The sequence below is a fragment of the Ceratotherium simum genome, unplaced genomic scaffold (assembly GCF_057802395.1).
Source record: "Ceratotherium simum simum isolate JZ-2026a unplaced genomic scaffold, ASM5780239v1 HiC_scaffold_44, whole genome shotgun sequence".
Lineage (NCBI taxonomy): Eukaryota > Metazoa > Chordata > Mammalia > Perissodactyla > Rhinocerotidae > Ceratotherium > Ceratotherium simum.
The window spans coordinates 1,424,662-1,444,031 of record NW_028261260.1 but is presented as its reverse complement, the minus strand read 5'-3'; the positions used below and the strand labels follow the sequence as shown (position 1 = coordinate 1,444,031).

The 19,370-nt window shown below is 43.7% G+C and overlaps 1 protein-coding gene across 3 annotated transcripts in view; it reads right to left on the bottom strand.

Annotated features, from left to right (window-relative positions):
* LOC101390292 (ral-GDS-related protein-like) overlaps window positions 1–19,370 on the bottom strand; it is a 256,999-nt gene that overhangs the window by 184,683 nt on the left and 52,946 nt on the right. Inside the window, exons 5-11 of one of the 3 annotated variants that reach the window (XM_087428276.1) lie at window positions 15,705–16,017; window positions 15,459–15,535; window positions 14,505–14,936; window positions 14,247–14,349; window positions 13,657–13,726; window positions 9,220–9,341; window positions 8,084–8,261 (exon numbers count right to left, since the gene is read on the bottom strand). Coding sequence is in view for 2 of the 3 variants with exons in the window: in XM_087428278.1 (XP_087284404.1) it covers window positions 13,677–13,726; window positions 14,247–14,349; window positions 14,721–14,936; window positions 15,705–15,713 (378 nt within the window). In the remaining variant the exon portion in view is untranslated. The other 2 variants (XM_087428278.1, XM_087428279.1) reach the window with 2 other exon arrangements.

Sequence of the window (19,370 nt, the reverse complement as noted above, 5' to 3'; positions counted from 1 at the left end):
ACTATTAACAAAGTAAAAAGGCAACCCACAGAATGGTTGAAAATATTTGCAAATCACATATCTGATAAGGGATTAATATCTAGAATATATAAAGAACTCCCACAACTCAACAATAAAAATCAACCCAATTTAAAAATGCACAAAGGACTTGAATAGACATTTCTCCAAAGATATAAAATGGCCAGTAAACACGTGAAAAGATGCTCAACATAACCAAGTATCAGGAAAATGCAAAATAAAACCACATTGAGATACCTCTTCACACACATTAGAATAGTTTTACTATCACAAAATCAGAAAATAACAAGTGTTAGCAAGGATGATGAAAAATTGGAACCCTTGTGCTTGGATGGTGAGAATATAAAACTGTGGAAAACAGTATGGCAGTTCCTTCAAAAGTTAAAAATAGAATTACCATATGATCTAGAAATTCTACCTATGGGTTCTGAAATAATAGAAAATATATTTATGGATCTCTGTCTCCAGTTCCTGGCACAGAGCTCCTAAAATCCTTGTAATTTCCTAAATGATAAGAACACTAGGAGCATCTCTTGTTCTAATATTTGTCTTTGACCCCATCCCTGACACAGAGCTCCTAAAACCCTTGTAATTTCCTAAGTGATAAGAACACTAGGAGAATCATTTGTTCTATTAAGGCAACTCTGGGTGGGCTCCTGGGTGGCTCCTGGATGGGGGCTGGTCACCAGAAAGACCAAGCCCCGATTAGAAGCTTGGAATTTTTAGTTCTACCCCTTATCCTCCAGAGAGGGGAGAGGGGCTAGAAACTGAGTTAATAATTGATCATGCCTACGTGAGGGAGCCTTCATAAAAATCCCAATAGAATGAGTTTCAGAGAGCTTCCAGATTGGCAATGACAAGGAGTGCTTGGAGAGTGGTGCTCCTGGAGATTGCATGAAAGCTCCGTGCCCCTTCTCACATACCTTTCCCTATGCACCACTTCCATCAGGCTGTTCTTGAGTTATATCTTTTTATAATAAACTGGTGATCTAGTAAATGTTTCTCTGAGTTTTGTGAGCCACTCTAGCAAATAAATCAAACCCAAGGAGGAGGTTGTGGGAATCTCTGGTTTACAGTCACTCAGTCAGAAGTACAGGTAACAGCCTGGGCTTGTAACTGGCATCTGAAGTTGAGGTGAGGTTGGGTGAGTGTGCAGTCTTATAGGACTGAGCCCTTAAATTGTGGAATCTGATGTATCTCTAGGTTGACAGCATCAAATTGAGTTGAATTATCTGACAACCAGCTGGCATTCCAAGAATTGCTTGTTGGAGGTGTGGGGAACCCTCCCACATGTGAAAAAATGAATCTCAGAACACCATATATGGGTATAAACCCAAAAGAACTGAACACATATATAAAGACATATACGTACACCCGTGTTCTTAACAGCGTTATTCAAAATAAGCAGAAGCTGGAAGCAGGCCAGGTGTCCATAAACGGATGAGTTGACAAAAATTGTTGTGTAAAACACAGTGGAATACCATTCACCCTTAAAAAGGATGGAATTCTGACACATGCTATGACATGGATGAACCTTGAGGACTTTATGCTAAGTGAAGTAAAGCCAGACACAAAAGGAATAATACTGTATGATTCCACTCATATAAGGTACTTAGAGTAGTCAAATTCATAGGAATAGAAAGGAGAATGGTGGTTCCCAGGGTCAAGAGGGAGGGACAACAGGGAGTTGTTGCTTAATGGGCACAGAGTTTCAGCAGAAGGTGAAAATAGATCTGTGGATGGTTGGAGGTTATCACTACACAGTTATGTGAATGTACTGAATGTCACTGAACTGTACACTTAAAAGTGGATAAAGTGGTCAATTTCATGTTATGCATATTTTATGACCATTTAACAACATTAATTATTTTCAACAAATGAACAAACACTAGCTACATGCAATAACATGCATGAATATCACAACCATAATGCTGCATGAAAGAAATTATATTCAAAAGACTATGTATTGTATAATTCCATTTATATAAAATGTAAAAAAGAAACAAAACCGAGGTCTAGCTTCCAGTAATAGTGGAGTAGCTTGTTGAACTAACACTCTCACAGATAACAATGATATAATCTGCATGAAATATTATATATATTTATATAGAATCATGTATCTATATGTAATACACATACAATAAATGTGTATATGTATGTATGCATAAATCTCTTCCAAAGGCAAGCAGAACCGAGGGGGAGTCTTCCCTTGAATCATGGGAATTTTACCAGGAGATATTTGCAAGCTTGAGTCTTTTGCCTCAAAGCATTCCAAAATCTGTACATGGCCCAGACAGGGGAAAAACTATAGTATTACTTGTAATGTTAGAGGATGTATTTTGGGGCTGGCAGAGTAGCTGGAAATTTAGGGGAGAAATTCTGGAATGGAGGGAACCACAAAGAGGAAAATCTTAAAATATGTATGAAAGTCTGCCCCCCACACACACCAAATTGGCAGATTTTTGAACAACACACATGCAGGGTAGGCCCCAGAGGGCCTAGTGTAAAAACGGCAGTTGGAAGATGAAAGAACTGAATGAGGATTTCAGCTATGCCCATTGTAAAGGAGATAGGATTGGAGTTTCAGTCCAGCCAAGTTAATTCCTTGCTAGAAAAATAACAACACTCTTCAAAGGGATACAATAGAATCCAGAGTCTCTATAACTATCATCCATGGTTTCCAGTACATAATTTAAAAAATCATGAGATTTGAAGAAATAGGAAAATATAATCCATATACGACCAAAAGTGGGCAGTAGTAACTATTACCAAGGTGTTGCAATTAGCAGACAAGGATGAGAAAGCAGCTTTTATAAAGATGATCATGGTGGTAAAGAAAAATATTCTCATAATGAATGAACAGATGTAGAAACTCAGCAGAGAAATGGAAATTACAAAAAAGAACCAAATAGGAAGATGAAATACAGAAAATATTTTTGAGTTTACCGGTAGATTAGAAACAGTAGAAGAAACATGAAGATAGAGCAATAGAAATTATCCAGTCTGAAGAAAAGAACATAAAAGTTTTGAGAAAAATGAAGAGAGCCTTAAGACCTGTGAGATGAGTGAGTCCCCATCAGAGAGGGGAGAGACAAAAAATTAAATGAAGCAGAAAGGCAAATCAATGAGTAATAGCATAAAACTTCCAAAATTTGGTGAAAAATCTAAAATTTTAGATCCAAGAAAGTCAGGAAACCCACACAATAAAATACAAAATAAAACCATACCTAGGCACATGATAGTCAAGCTGCTAAAATCCAAAGATAAAAAGAAAATCTTGAAAGCAGTCAGGGAAATACATATATACAGGGGAAGACATTACATACAGGAAGAAATAATGTGAATGATGGATGATATATTATCAAAAACAAAAGAGACATATCAACAACAAAATGACATCTCTCAAGTGCAGAAAGAAAACCCAAAAGTCAACACAGGATTCTATATTTAGCAGAACTCACTTTCAAAAAGGAAGCAGAAGCCACAATAAGATACCACACACCTATTAGGTGACTAAAATAAAAAATAAAATTGCAAATACCAAGTGCTGGTGAGGACTAGGAGCAACTAGAACTGGGAATGCTACATGATACTTGCATTCAGAAAACAGTTTAGCAGGTTCTTATAAAGTTAAACATACACTTATTATATGACTCAGATATCCCACTCCTAGAGATTTACTGAAGCAAATTGAAAACTAATGTTTAAACAAAAATCTTTGTATGAATCTTCATAGCCATTTTATTCATAATTGTGAAAAGCCGGCAACAAACTAAATGTCCTTCATCAGGTGAATGGAGAAAGAAACTGTGGTGCATCAGTACATTAGAATACTACTTGGCAATAAAAAGGATAAACTCTTGATTCACACAACAACATGGATGAATCTTGGATGCATATCTCTAAGTGAAGGAAGCCAGATTCAAAAGGCTATATAGTATATGATTCCATTTATATGACTTTCTAGAAAAGACAGCATTACAGGGATGTAAAATGATCAGTGGTTGCCAAGGGATGGAGTGGGGGAAGGGGTTGACTACAAAGAGACAGTATGAGAGAATTTTGGGAGTGAAAGAAACAGCTCTGTGTGGTACCGTGGACGTGGATACATGACCATAAAGTTGTCAAAACCCATAGAACTATACACCGCATAGAGTGAATTTTACTCTGCAAATTTTAAAAATCAATCAGGATGCTGGGGAACTCAGATGGAATGCAGTGACAAATGAACGTCACTGTATTACAAGCATGTGACATAACCACACAGAAGGGGTGGGGATGAAAGGTCCTGACCTAAGTAACTTTGGAAGACAGTGTTTTGATGGGATACTGTAAAACTAAAGTACTGTACAAAAACACTGTACTCTAGGTGGTAAATTTGTTTTTCATAAGGGTATGGATTAGTGATTCTGAAACTAGTTGACACATTAGTAAATATATTGTAGCTAACTGGAGTTAAGTTTCTCACTGTTGGTGAAAGAAGTTACAAATAAACAAAAGGAGAATGATGGAATAAACTCTGTGGTGCTGGATTGGAGTTGGAAGTATCAGTTTGAATCCATATCTCTTTTAATATATCTATCCAGATAGATAGATAGATTGATAGATTGATATATCGATAGGTAGATGTGTATACCTGAGTTTATATTCATACATACATTTCCAAGCTCTGCTGAGAGGGTCTAGAAGCAGTGACACCCTAGTATCAATGGGCACACCTAGCTCCCAGATTTTGCTTTCTAAATATCATTCTCAAATAAAAAGAACCAGGTTTTCTTGGTGAAATGGCTAATTCTAGATCTGGGGATGGGAAATACAATATGAGCCTGGAGCTTCTTGTAGTGCCAGAAAGTAGGAAAGTGCTTTCAAAAAGAACACAGAAAACGATGAGATGTGTCAAAAGGAATCAATCTTAAAGACTTCCCAATGGCTCAAGCTGGAAAACTGGGAGCAACAAAATAAATAATGGTAGCATTGGATTATTACCCAGAGAATAAAATAAATATCCATGAGTCTATACTGATATAAAGAAGATTAAATAAGAAAGGAAGAAAGAAAAAAAGGGGGGTGGGAAGAATGAGAGAAAGAGAGAAAGACAGGAAGAAGGCAGGGAGAGGGAGGGGGAATATTCCTCACATAATTCCAAATAATAAACGTGGCTGGATAGCATGAAATAGCAAATCGTCACTAGACCACCACAGTAATAATTACTGTGGGCAAGACTGACTGATGAATGCAAAAACTGTGAGTGAAACTTAGAGAAGAAACAGTACATTTGCAGATCCTCAAAGCATTTCCCTCCCAATACTTAACATTTTTCTCTTAATTTCTTTAAAAGACCTATGACTATTTAAAGAAAAATCATAACACTGTATTGTGGGATTTATAACATGGGTAGATGTAAAATTTATGACAACATAGCACAAAGGACAGACAGAGGTAAATGGAACTGTTCTGTAGCAAGGCTTCCATATTTTACATTGATTAAACTGGTGCACTATTAAGTCTAGGTAGGCTGTGATATGTTAAAGATGCATATTGTAATCTGGATCAACCACTAAAAACTGCAAAGGTGTGTCACTTAAATGCTAATAAAGGAATTAAACAGCATACAAAAAGTGTTTGTACAAGAATGTTCACAGGAGATGACCTGCACGTCCCCAGGAGGAAGACGAGCCCACTTTGGGGCATCCACAGAACAGAACGCCCTCAGCCGTGCTGAGGAGCAAATGCTGACACACACGTGCTGGGTGAGTCTCATCTACCTCGTGCCGAGGGAGGCAAGCTAGACAGAAAACAATACACGTGGGCTGATTTCTGCCAAGATGAACCTATGGTGAAAAAACCAGAACAGTGGTTGCCTCGGGGGAAGGAAAAAATTGCCTGGGAAGGAACAGGAAAGAGTTTTCTGGGAGTGATGGAAATACTTTATTCTTAAAGGGGTGAAGGTTATGTGGGCATGTTTATTTGCCAAAACTGTAGGATTGAAATTTTAGCCTTTCAGTGTGTGTACATCTTACCCCCCTACACATACAAAAAGGACTAAAAGAATAATAAAGTGAGGTGAGAATGGGATGGAGTCTGGATAAAACAAAAATGGCAGATGATTAGTAGATGTTGAAGTTGGGTGACAGGCCTACTATGCTATTTTGTTTATTTTGTATATTGTTTAAATTGTCCTGTAATAAAACACTTGTATAAGAAGACAAACTCGATATACAATGTTTGCTGGTAAGATATTGGTTACCTTTGGGGAGGAAGGAGGGAGAAAGGGATTGTCGGGGCCTGAATGAACCTGGTGCTAGTTCTTGGTCACACAAGTGTGTTCACTTTGTAATAACTCTTTGAGGTTTACATGGATGACCTCTGCATATATTTCTGTATGCATGTTATACATCAATAAACACTTTAAATCCTGGATATTTGCACAAAGATAAATTCAATATCTGAGAACAACAGCAGTGTTTTGTTTTAAAGTGGAACACGTTCACTCATGACATCATCAGATGGATTTTAATACTCCCAAGTATCTATTAATACCCTCACCCTTCCTTGGCGTCCTAGGTCTTTCCATTTTTGCCTCAATTTGGCAAGTGGCATGGCTTTGAGTTTTTATGATGCAATCTTTTTCCATCAACGTCCACCCCCACAATGATGCTCACCAAGGCCTTGACATCTAGCACAGTGCAGTGTTCACAGCATGCACTCAAGACCTGTGGGACTGGGTTGAATGAGGAACAAAACGAGGAGCAATGATGATCATAACTTATGTCTAGGTGCCATATCCCCCTAGCCCCCAGTGTTCCATCTTATTCTGGCCTGTGCCTTCTTCAGGGGCACAGTGTAATCTTCTGATTACACTCGTCCACAAGGGTTGGAAAGAGACATTGTAACATGAGGATATTCATCATCTTATTTTTTTTTTTTTAGATTTTATTTATTTTTTTCCCCCCAAAGCCCCAGTAGATAGTTGTATGTCATAGCTGCACATCCTTTTAGCTGCTGTACGTGGGACGCGGCCTCAGCATGGCCGGAGAAGCAGTGTGTTGGTGCGCGCCCAGGATCCGAGCCCAGGCCGCCAGCAGCAGAGCGCATGCACTTAACTGCTAAGCCATGGGGCCGGCCCTCATCATCTTAAAACAAGGATTAATGGAGAGGAAAGTCTCAGGGTGTGTGTGCTCCGATGCACTGCTGTTGGGGTGTGGCCGCAGTGACCACTGTGCTCCCAGCAGTCCCCACAATGGCTGTCTCAGACGTTTGATCTCCTGGTGCAACCACAGCAGCTGTTGACAGAGCTGGGCTCTTGTCGTGGTTCAGTGTCTTCCTTCAGATTTTGTGGCTCTGACCCTCCTCTGCTCGCCCCCTTCCTATTCCTATCTGCTGCGTTGATTGCTTTTAGTTGTTTCCTAGGAGCCACTGTGTGTAACTGTATTTCACAGTGTCTTTAGGGACCCACCCTCACTACACGAGTCACTGTACAACAGCCGCTTATCCTGGTGTAGCCCATGTTCATCCTCTCCAGTGGAGCTGTGAAGAACCCTGCTTACTCGGAGCTCCTCTCACTCTCATGCTGCTGGGGCTGTTATGAAGCTGGGCATCTCGTCTTTGGTCTCATCAACATTATTCTTTTCATCGATTATTCTGAAGTCAGAGACGGCTTTGTTAATAATGTGGACACTGGCTGTCACAGGCACTTTTATGTATCTTCCCCAACAGCTCTGTGAAGTAGGCCTGTGATCCCCATTTTACAGGGGGGGACACTGAGGCTCAGAGAGGTCGAGTAGCCTCCTTCATGCAGTTTCTTGGTACATTTTGAGTCTCCACCTGGAACTCCACCTCTCAGGTGTATACCCTTAGCTGGTGTTCCACTTTGTGCCTCTCTACCAGCCTCCCCAAAGGCACAGGCCCCATCCTGAGTCCATTGTCTGCTTGATGGCAGTCACCCTGCACAAACAGGCCTTGGGCGGGGAGTGGACTAGTGGGGCGTGGTCCTCCAGCTTACCCTGGGCAAGTTCTAGGTTTCTTGGGAGAGCTGGAGCAGTGGAAGATACTGACTGTCACTCACCTCGAAGGTTTGTTATGTAGAAATACTCCACTGACTTTTTGCAGGTGTCATGTCTTCTTTGTCTTCATTGCTCCTCTGGGCTTTCTCCTACAGTCCGTGCTGTGCAGTAACATACAGTACAGAGACTGGTGAACATAATACTGTTGTCCTGCACCAAATGGTCACATCATTCATTTTTCTAATTATGAAAGAAATACATATTGTAAAAAAGTCAAAGTACACGGATCTATATAAAGTGAAACCCACCCCTTTCATCACCTTCCCTGAAAACTCACTCCCCTACTCAGAAGCCACTATTGTTAACAGGGTGGGGTTTATTCTTCTGGAAATTTCCTATGAATTTATAAATACACATAAAGTTTTTTAACATAAATTACATAACTACATCATTTTGCAATTTGCTGTTTCCCAAATCATATATCATAGACTTCTCCCCTTATCAGTGCACATCATTCTAACTTACCATTTTAGATGTTTTAGAGGTATTCCAAAGAACAGGAATACCATAATCTGTTTACTTCTTCTTTGATAGAAATGGGATTACATCCAGTTTCACTATTATACATAACGCTGCAGTAAAGATCCTTGTATGGAATTAATTACACTGTTATTCAACTGCTCAATTTGCTTTGTTTCCTTTTAGTCAGAGACTATGACATAACATTTTCATGGTAATTATAGGGAAATTAATTTTATCATTGAATAAATACATTTATGGGGAAACTGGACTTCAAGGTCATCCATCTCAATATTCTGGAGAAAAATCATGAAACTTAGAAGGTGTGCTCCATCATATTCTAACAAGTCATGTTAACAATTTAAAGTTGAATGTTTGACTAGCCTCTACTGTCTCTTTTCCGAAGACGGATGACTTTTTCTTTTCTTGGAAACTTCTGACTCCAGGGGCTCTCAGTTTGGTTTCAGAGAGGATAAGATATTGGTGTTGTATCTGTTTCTCTTCAGCTGTAGGCTGTATCTTCTAAAGATCATAGAATTGGACATGGTCCAATCGATATATATGATTTGAGTCAAAAATTCAAAGTAATGAACCTAAGAGAGGAATCTATAACTTGGGTTGTTAATAAAAAATTTCCTTTGATATCCTTAAGTTTCTGTGATTACTAGTAAAAACTCACCTATGGGTGAAGAGATGTAGTTCTTCTGGCAATGTCTGGCTTGAACATCCATAGTTAAGCCTGCCACACCCGTAGGTAGATTAGACTTGATCTCTTGATGACCTCTACCCTTGGTGTTTGACCTGGGAAAAATAAGAATTTAAAAAGCTGCTGTTATTAGCACTCAATGCTAGAAATGCCCATTAAAGAGTGAGTTTGATTTGGTAAACCAAAGGGAGTATAAGCAGAACAAAGTCTTTAAAAATCTCTAAAATTTCAAAAAATTCTAATTTTTAAAAATATAAGTCTATTTTTGCCACAGTGCAAACTGTGTATATATGAATGAAATATCCCTCTGTCCATTTCTTAACTTGTTTCCATTGATTTGATGGATTTATCCTCTAATCCGGATTCCAAGTGTGAAAGAACATCTTGGTCCTTCAAAGAAAAGAAGCCATTGAAATTTGATTTTCTTTTAGCTCGGCATCCTACAGGTTTGGAGAATAAATGATCATGTAATGATACAATGATTCTGAAATCTAATTGTTAATTACAGGGGTGTAAGGGATGATTGAATGGTGTTTCATCCCCATGGTCAGGGGTATTGTACACATGGATGTGTAAACACGATTTAGGAAGCTGCTTCAGCCCCGTGACATCCCTGAGAACCACAGTGCAGGAGGATCTAGGCACACAGCCATCTGCCTCGATCTCCTGGGTTACATGTAGATCCAGGGGTCTTGAGAGTGGCTTCAGAGCAGCTAACTTTTATCTATTTCTCCCCTTCCTTCTCTCCAGCTTACCTCAGTCTTGACTAGCATATTTTAAAGTAAGACCAATTATAGTTATTTACATGAGTTTCTTGTTCATTATTGCAGAGTAATAATCAGGCATACCATTAAATATCATTTAATTGACCTAATTAAATTTGTTGTACCTTATAATTGATTAGAACACTAAGTTTAGTTCAGAGTTTGATATTCACCAAATGTGTTAATCTGCTTACAACTGCCATGTGTCTCACTCTTCTTAGATGTGCATCTTTGGCCCATCACAAGATTTTAGTGAATGAAATCATCATAAATTAAGATAATGTACTGTCTTTTGGATGATAAGGAGGCATATGGGTCCATTTTGGAAATATGCCCATCTGTCTTTGCTTCCCATGGGAAGTTTCTGGTCACTAGGTCTCCAGGTGGCTTGCACAAGCCCTAGGTCTGTAATAGTTTGGTGCCTCTCCTTCTACTTGGGGTAGAAATAAAAGAGATCAGAGAGACTTATTAAAGTTTTGGTTGCATGAAGTGATCGATGAAGAATATCCATACATATTGTTCTGGATAGCTCTCTGTTCCTAAGAGTACTAGTTACATTAAGGGCTTGTCAGGAACCGTGAAAGGTATGATATTTTACCTCACCTGCAAGGTAATGTCAGCCTACCATGGTCTTATAGATGCTGGCAAAAGAAACTAGACCCATGGGTCAGAGACAAAATACTAGTGGCCAGAGTATCAACATTTGCACCAGTTCACTAAATCCCACTTCCTACAGGGTGATACACAGTGGGCCAGGTGACATGCAGAGGGTTGCAAGAACTCAGAGCTTAAGGAACTCAAATCTTTGATAATGGGCAGGAAGTCTGCTGACCTTTGCCCCAGGGAGGGGTGTTATTTCTATTATATTGGGCAGTAAGCAAGCCTGCCCTTTGCTCCAGAGGAGGCCACTATTTCTATCTTCCAAGGCTGACAGCTCTACACATATCCTTGAAAAGATATCCTGGTTTCACTGGCTTTCAAAAATAAGCTTGACTGAGACTCGATCATCATTCTGTTCTTCTGTTTCCTTTACTGAGATTGTGCAAATATGCTCTTTTCTCTGTAAAGTTCACTAACTTTATTCATACATAAGGGATGCTTTTGGTTTTATTTATTAAGTTGAGATTTTCGTATTAGAGCAAATGATGAACTATTATGGGTTGGATCTGAAAGTATGATTTTCCAGGATAAATGTGAAAGAACATCAGGGCTCACAGAACTCTGCCACAAGGAGCTGATAGCAACTCAAATGATTTTAATTTGAATACTGTTTTGTACAACTTTCTTCCATTTTCCTTCATCCTCTCTGCTTCCTGTAACTCCCATATAGGAATGGGGCAGTTTCAGGGATTCACGGAACTCATTTACAATATTCAAATCATTTTGTCTGTGTGTTTTTTTAATTGAGGTAAAGTTGACATACAACATTATATTAGTTTCAGGGGTACAACTTAATGATTCAATGTTTGAGTATATGTTGAAATGATCAGCACAATAAGTCCAGTTAACATCTGTCCCCATATATAGTTACAAAATTTTCTCATGTGATGAGGACATGGCGTATTTCAAGATGCAGAAGAATCAACGATGATGTCATACTTTTCCATACACAGCTTGATGAATTTGGACATAAGTATACACCCTTGAGACTGTCACCACCATCAAGGCCACAAACATATCCATCACTTCCCAAAGTTTTCTTTCACCTCCTTTATTACTATTATTCTGTGGTAAGATCTCTTAATATCTACTCTATTAGCAAATGTGATGTATGCATTACAGTCTTGTTACCCGTAGGCACTATGCCGTAGCCTACATCTCCAGAACTTATTTATCTTGATAACTGAAATTTTGTATCCTTTGACCATCAGCTCCCAAATTCTCCATCCTCCCAGCCCCTGGCAACCACCATTCTAACCTCTGCTTGTATGAGTTTAACTATTTTAGATTCCACATATAAGTGAGTATTTGCCTTTCTCTGTCTGCCTTATTTCACTTAGCATAATGCCCTCCAGGTCCATCCATGTTGTCAAAAATGGCAGGAATTGCTTCTTTTTTCAAGGTTGACTAATATTCCATTTCTTTATCCTTTCATCCATCAGTGACATTTAGGTTACTTCCGTGTCTTGGCTATTGTAAATTAGCTGCAATGAACATTAGAGTGCAGGTATCTCTTCGAGACCCTGATTTCAATTCCTGTGGGTATATACTAGAAGTGGGATTGCTGGATCATGTGCTAGTTTTCATTTTTGGAGGAATCTCCATACTGTTTTCCATAATGGCTGTACTAGTTTACATTCCCACAAGGGTTTCTTTTCTCCACATCCTCACCAACATTTGCCACCTTTAGTTTTTTTGATAATCGCCATCTTAACAGGTGTGAAGTGATAGCTCATTGTGGTTTTGATTTGCATTCCCTGATTAGTGATGCCAAACACCTTTTCATACACCTATTGGCCACTTGTATGTCTTCATTGGAAAAAGTACATTCTGGTCCCTTGCCCATTTTTTAATTGATTTTTCTTTTTGTTATTGACCCAACACAAAAAAAGAGAACAAAATTTTCAGGTATTATGGGTGCTTCCCAGTTGATGCAGATGGTTTTGTATTTACAGTGGTACCAAAAGATCATGTTTCGTGCTTTTTCTTCAGCTTGTTATAAGACCAGCAGTAGCTGCGGCATGGCAGATAATAGGGATCTTCTGGGTTTGGAGGTTTACAACATAACTGAATGGTAAGGAACTTTTTATTATTCCAACGAAATTATTGAGATCACAGTCCATGGAATCCAGGATTGATAGGTGTAGGAGGAAATTAAGGTGAGGATCGGTGATCTGACATTACTTCTGATCTTGAGGGACAGGTATCCACTGTATGAGTGTTTGAATAAAAGTATTAGATATCAGGAATTTGTGGTGGGTGAATATGTTTTCTGAATTATTTACTTTGAACATAACCATTTGGATTATGTGAACATCTGGGATGTGGGACTAAGTCGCCAACAGGGGCTGGTTGACACTGTTACTATTGATTTCACTTCTATGAACCAACCGGGCACTCAGGTGAGACTACTGTGGTTGGCTCCAGTGACTGCTCTAGGGGTTCAGGGGTTCCCAGAATGCACACACATCTGTCTCTGGCCCAGACGTTCAGAACCAAGGATGAACAGCCTGTTTGTCCACCTGGGCCAGGGGAATCTCCTGCTGTGCCCGTCCCTGGGGCAGGCAGGGTGCCCTCCCCTTGGAGACATGGTGAAGACAGAAGGAGCAGCAGGGTCCTGGCTTCCTGAGGACAGGTTTAGGCTGAGGGATGAACCCACCCCAACCACCCAACAGCCTGGAAGAAGATACATCCAGCAGGATGGACGTGCATGGAAGCCAGAGACCTGCTGATGGCGCCAGCTCGGCAACTCGTCCTGAAACAGCCCAGCCAACACCACTGTGTCCCATGACCAAGGCCTCCTGCCCAAAAATGGCACCCCACCTGCCCATGGGCAGAACAGATCCCTAAGCTTGTTAACCTGGACAAGATAGATGGGAATGTTTCAGAGAAAGTTCAAGTGAGAAACTATCAAAACCACAGCTTGATCAGTCCCCCTCCCCCCCTGACCCCTCCTCTCTTTCCAGACCCCCAGCCTCCACTCTACCTTGGTCATCAGTTCTCTGCTCAAGGACTCGTCTTGGCTATAGCGCTCCTTAAGTTTTTCAGAGCTTTCCCTGAGGGGAGGGGAAAGAGGGAAGGATAAATTTAGGGATAATGTGAAGGGTCTAAGTGCAAATCCTTTTCTTTGACAACCTGAGAGATTCAAACTGCCTGGAGGAGTGCTCTCACTGGGCTCCTCTGAGCGCTAAGGTCTCGTGGGACTGGGAGGGGGCTCTCCTGTTGGTCACTGGGGTCTCCATTCCCCAGCTATACAGAGCGGCTCTCTTTTGACCACTTTGAGTTTCAACTGGGCATAGAGTTCTGTTGCTATAAACACTTGAAAATCTCCAATGTGGATCATTGTCCAACTGGGCCAGGCTCAATCCAGTACCTGGCATTTAGGGAAACCGAGTCCTGAAACAGAATGGGTGCAGTAAGGACACCGGGAGACTTAGAGACCCACCGCCGAGGCCCAGGCCCTGTCCCCATCATTTGCTGCCTCCCAGAAGTTCCTAGCTGACTGAGGGACCAATGGCAGACATTCAGGAGATCCCCCATCTACCCTGGTCCTCCTATGAAGAGAGGCCTACCCACCAGGAAACCTCCCCCATGTGTTCTTCAGGTGGCATATGGATGTTTTCTGCAGAGCAGAGATGACATTGCAGGGCGAGGAGAAGTTCTTCAGGATCTCGCACTCCTGGGGTAGGGAAGAGAATGAGATGTGAGGTGGGGCACTGAAGCCCTGCTTGCTCTAGCTTCAGTCCCCTTCTATTTAAATCTCCCCTCCTGGATGAGACAGATATTCAGGGGGCCCCAGAAGGGCACATTTAGGCCCCAAAATGTAACACTCACAAGGAGGAGGATTTTAGCTCAACCCAGGGAGGGAGCCAGGTAGGAATTGAGCATCCCCGCACTGGGACCTGGAGTCAAGGTCAGCATGCCCCTGGCAGGAAGGGCCTAGGGACTTGCAGGGGCTTAGATCACACACTTCAATCCTGGGAGCTGATAAAGGTGGAGGCAGTTCCTAAGGCTCCAGAGAGGGGCTCCACTGGGCCTCCCACAGCACACCTGGGCCACCTGGATCCAGCGCTCCACCACACTAGCCCTGTCCTGGGCCATCATGCTCGGGTCCCCGAGGCAGGTGGTGGTGACGAGGTTGGCAATCCTTCTGAAGTGGTCGACGTTGGCCCGGAGGGTGGGTGCCAGGTGCTCATTGCCGGGCTTGTTCCTCTTGCCCCAGGTGGAGCCCAGGCACTGAGAGGGCACCACCTTCTGGAAGAGCTCCTGGGGAACAGGGGGAGTGTCACCCAGCAGTGCCACACCCCAGCTCTGTGTCCACAGCCCCCAAAGTCCCACACAGGGGTCACAGTTTAGAGCTGGAGCTCAGGAAGCTCAGGATGTGGCCTGAGCCTTGTTAGAGTCCCTGGCTTTTCTTCTCTGTCCACTGCAGGCACCCAGCAGAGGATGACCCAGGACCCAATACTGGCAGGGAAGGGAGAGGGGCATTTGCATCCAGCCTGTCCTGGCTAACTCCAAGCTCCAGATGGTGGCTCAGCTCGGCTCAACCCAAGGCGGCTACTTCCAACAACCTGATCCCCCCTCTGGTCCCACTCCCCATTCTGATGCACATTCCCCTGTGGCAGCTACAACCACGGGCCTTGTCTGTCTCCCTCATAGTGAAGTACACATCAGGTGTCTAATAAATCCTGAGGCTGTTGAGCCTCCTGAGCAGACGGTTGGGCCACCAGGGACCTGGCTGCACACAGTGAGTTCCCCTCCACCACTGATGGGCCAGGCCCTGCTCACCTTTCCATCTCTTCTACCTCATGGAGCCGGCACAGCCACTCTGTGCAGCAGGTCCTGTTAGTGTCCACCTCTACGCTCTGCAGGTGGACAGCAAATTTTTGGGGGTTCAGAAAGTTGCCCAGGTAGTATGGTTGGTAAAGGGTGGAGCCAGGATTCGGGCCCAGATCATGGGAGTTTGGATCAGGTCTGGGGCAACGATGGCAGAGGGAAGGCCTGCCCCTCCGCCCTGAGAGCCCAGCTGCTCACCGCATCCATCACGGTCACCTGCTCCACCACCAGCTTAGGAGGGAAGGCCGTGAGGTTAGGCTTCTTTCACGCTTCTTAGCCACAGGTGGAGATGGACTTCCCACTAGAAATGATGGTCCAGGTGACTCCAGCTCAGCAGCTCCCACTCCTGCTGCAGCCGATGTCGGCCCTTGCTCCAGCTCCAACACTGCTGGTGGAGGGGACGCTGGCTCCAGCGCTAGAGGGGGTGTTGTCAACGGAGCTGGAGCCAGCTCTACCTCCACCACTGCCCACTGCTCTGTTTCTGCCACCGGCTGGAGCTTTGCAGCTGGCGCTGCAGCGGGATAAAGAGAAAGATTCACTCACTTAGCTAACTTTCCATGTGTCCTTCTAAACACAGGAAAGATCCCACTTCCTTTCCAGGAATAGCCAGCCTGCAGTCCCCCTTACCCTCTGGCTCTGCCTCAGTGGCCTCCAGAAGCTCACACCAGGCAAAAGGAAAGAGGGTCACAGCACCTCAGCTCTGAACCAGGCAATGTTACCTGCATGTACATCCCCTTTAGCTTGAAAAATAGACAGCCCCTGACTGGTCCCACCCTAGTTCTGGTCCAACCCCATCATCTCAAGGTCCTGAGTGTGGAGGCCCTCTGCTCCTGCTCTCATCTCAGAGCAGCACTGGATGGTGTGGGTGGCCTCATGCACCTGCTCCTTGTCTAGTGAGTTGGTGGAGTTGAAACCATTGGGCAGCTACTCGACAACATCCTGAGTGGAGTTCTGCAAAGACTGCCTGGGAGCTGGGCCAGAGGGAATCAGGTGCTGCCTGCACACTGCCACTGTGGCCAATGCCCAAGAGAAAGTCTGCTCCTCAGTTCAGGCACAGAGGGCATCCTGGCAAAGAACTCTGGTCAGGAAGGGAAGGAGATGAAACCTCTAGGGCTCAATAACATACGAGTTGAGGAGCTCACCTTCTCATGCTGCCAGCCATGACCTGGGGTATGAACGTGACAGACCCACCAGGCTTCCGACACCTAACAACCAGCTCCTGCCCAGGAATGGCCTGCCCCACATACCCTGCCTTCCCCACTCCACACAGACACACAAACACACACAAACACACGATGAAGGGCCTGGATTTTGGGGTTGATCCGGTGGGATCACCGTTGTGTCCTGGCCTGCACTAACCTTTCCTGGACTGCCCCATGTTACCCTTCACTGCCTCCTGTCAGACACCCAGAGGCGTCAGGGATGAGGGCTGAGCCAACGTAGGCAACAATCAAAAAGATTCTCTTTCTGGGATCTTTTGAACCCAGATGCTGCAAAAGTTGGGATACAACAACAAAACATTTTTGCCTCTTGACTGTCTCCCGTCAAGTGAGCTGGATGGGGGACTGTGGGTGCCTGGTTACCAGAGTTCAAAGATCTGTTGAGGCCTAGGACCAAGGAGATGGGGTCATTTTTCAAGATTCCATTACCTGGGCCCCTTACCTCAGTCAGATTTCTCCAGAGCTGCACCCTGAGCCTGGGCTGCTCACCCTCTTTTCTCATGTCACTTCCTGAACTGTACACAAGGAGCCTACACAGCCCTAGCCATAGCTCCCTAGAAACCTAACTCAGGTCCTAGCTTTGAGGAGACAGAGATGAATGCAGACTTCCTTTAACTTACCAGTTCTTCATCCTGGGATAGTCCCTGTGCCTCTCAGGTCCTCCCCAGTCTCCAAACCTACACCAGGGGGATCAGGCTAGAATCTACTTCCTAGGGATGTCACCCGGTGTATATGACATAATATCTATTACCCATGTGGGCTGGTGTCACATGTACCTAAGGCACAAACTTAGACATGGAAAAATAACAAGAAGGGGTGACAGGTAGCACAGAACACCACTCAAAACAGGCCTGGGTTCTAGCAATATGATATTGGAACAGTCACTTCCAACTTGGCCTCATTTTCAGGTCAGCATCATGAGGGGGTTGAAACTAATGGAAATTTAGATACTGCCACCCTGTGGCATTAAACCATTCAATTGTTTCCTGTTTTATGGAGAATGAGACCCAAGTGCCTCATCTTGGCCTATGAGGTGGGCAGCCTCCACAGTGGTACCCAGTAAGCCCCACCCATGTTATACACATCCCCGTGGAACCACTAAGTGGTTAGTAACTGGCTTCTGAACATAATAACAGCCAAAGTGATGGAATGTCTTGTCTAAATTTTAACTACACAAGTCTCTCACTTCCTCTTACTCCCTCTTTCATGTTCCATCTCTCTCTCTCACACTCTGTCGAATCCCTGTAACTGAGGAATCAAATACCAGTGTTTTGGGGCTGCCCAATGTGGAGGCCTATAGAGGAGAGAAGCACGGGAGTGCCCAGGCCAACAGACAGAAAGAAACTTAGACTCTCAGTCCAAACTGAACCCTGAAGGCTGAGAGTGACCTTTGGGGCTAGTCCTCCCCCAGTTGAGCCTCAGTTGAGGCCACAGCACCAACCTGTTCAACTCACTGAGGCAGAGGCACCAAGCTGAAACATGCCTGATTGCTGATCCACACAAATTGTGTGATAGTCAACATTTGTAGTTTTGAAATGCAAGGTTAAGGGCAATGAAGTCAGAGAGGGAAAGGTAACTGACACAGCCCACCAGGACCTGGCCCTACCTTCCACCCCAGCTCCTGTTCTCTCCTCCCAGCCTCCCTCCAGCTGCACTGGCCACATTTCTAACCTCCTCTGGCCAAACTCACTTCTGCCTGTGAGACTCAGGACCAGTGGTGCCATCTCTCTGACACACTGCTCCCAGACTCGTGCAGGGTTGGCTCCCTCTTATCATTCTGGTCCCAGCAAACGTCACCCCAGTGAGGCCTTTCAGACCCTCCTACCCAGTGACGCCAAGCCCCCCTCACAGCCCCCTGATATGTTTCTCTACAGCACTTGTTCTTTTCTTGCTCCTGTCTTTGCTTTTGTCCATTTCCCCTCTAGACTGTGAGCTCCTGGCGGGCAGTGACCACTTGGTCATTTTCATCCTGCACTTTGGCCCACCAGGGCACCTGGCACAGGGTGAGTGCTCAGTGCACAGCTGCTGAATGAGTACATGGGAAGATCTTGCACCCCGCCCCCTGCTTCTCACCAACTGTGATTGTGGAGATGAACACTAGAAATAGGAGGTACAAGTTGTTTCTGAGGCAGAGGGACAGCCAGAAAGACCTCTGCTTGACTCTTCTCTGCTCCAGGAGGTCAAGAAAAGTTCAGTGGACACCGTGTAAATTCCAGGTTTACAGGAGAAGGAAAGGACTTGATGTATATGTATATTATGTAATGGTTACCAAAATAAGTTTAGTTAAAATCAATCACCAAGCAAACATAAAAGATTTTTTCCTGGTGATGAGAAGTTTTAGGATCTACTTTCTTAGCAACTTTCAAATGTACCACACAACAATGTTAACTTGCATAGTGCTGTATATCAAGTATATCTCAATTAAAATAAAAATCTAACTTGCCACCACTGACACAAGAGGCTGCCCGCCCCCTGGTGGCCAGCACTAGCACTGCAGCCCTCACCAAAACTCCACCAAACAGAAAGGAACCATTCTTCAGATGTCCTCAAGGCAGAGGCTCTCCAGAGTCCCAGAGGTAAAGGAGCAGGACCTGTCGGCTTCGAGAGAGTGGGGTGAATCTCGGGAGCCTACATTTCCCCCCAT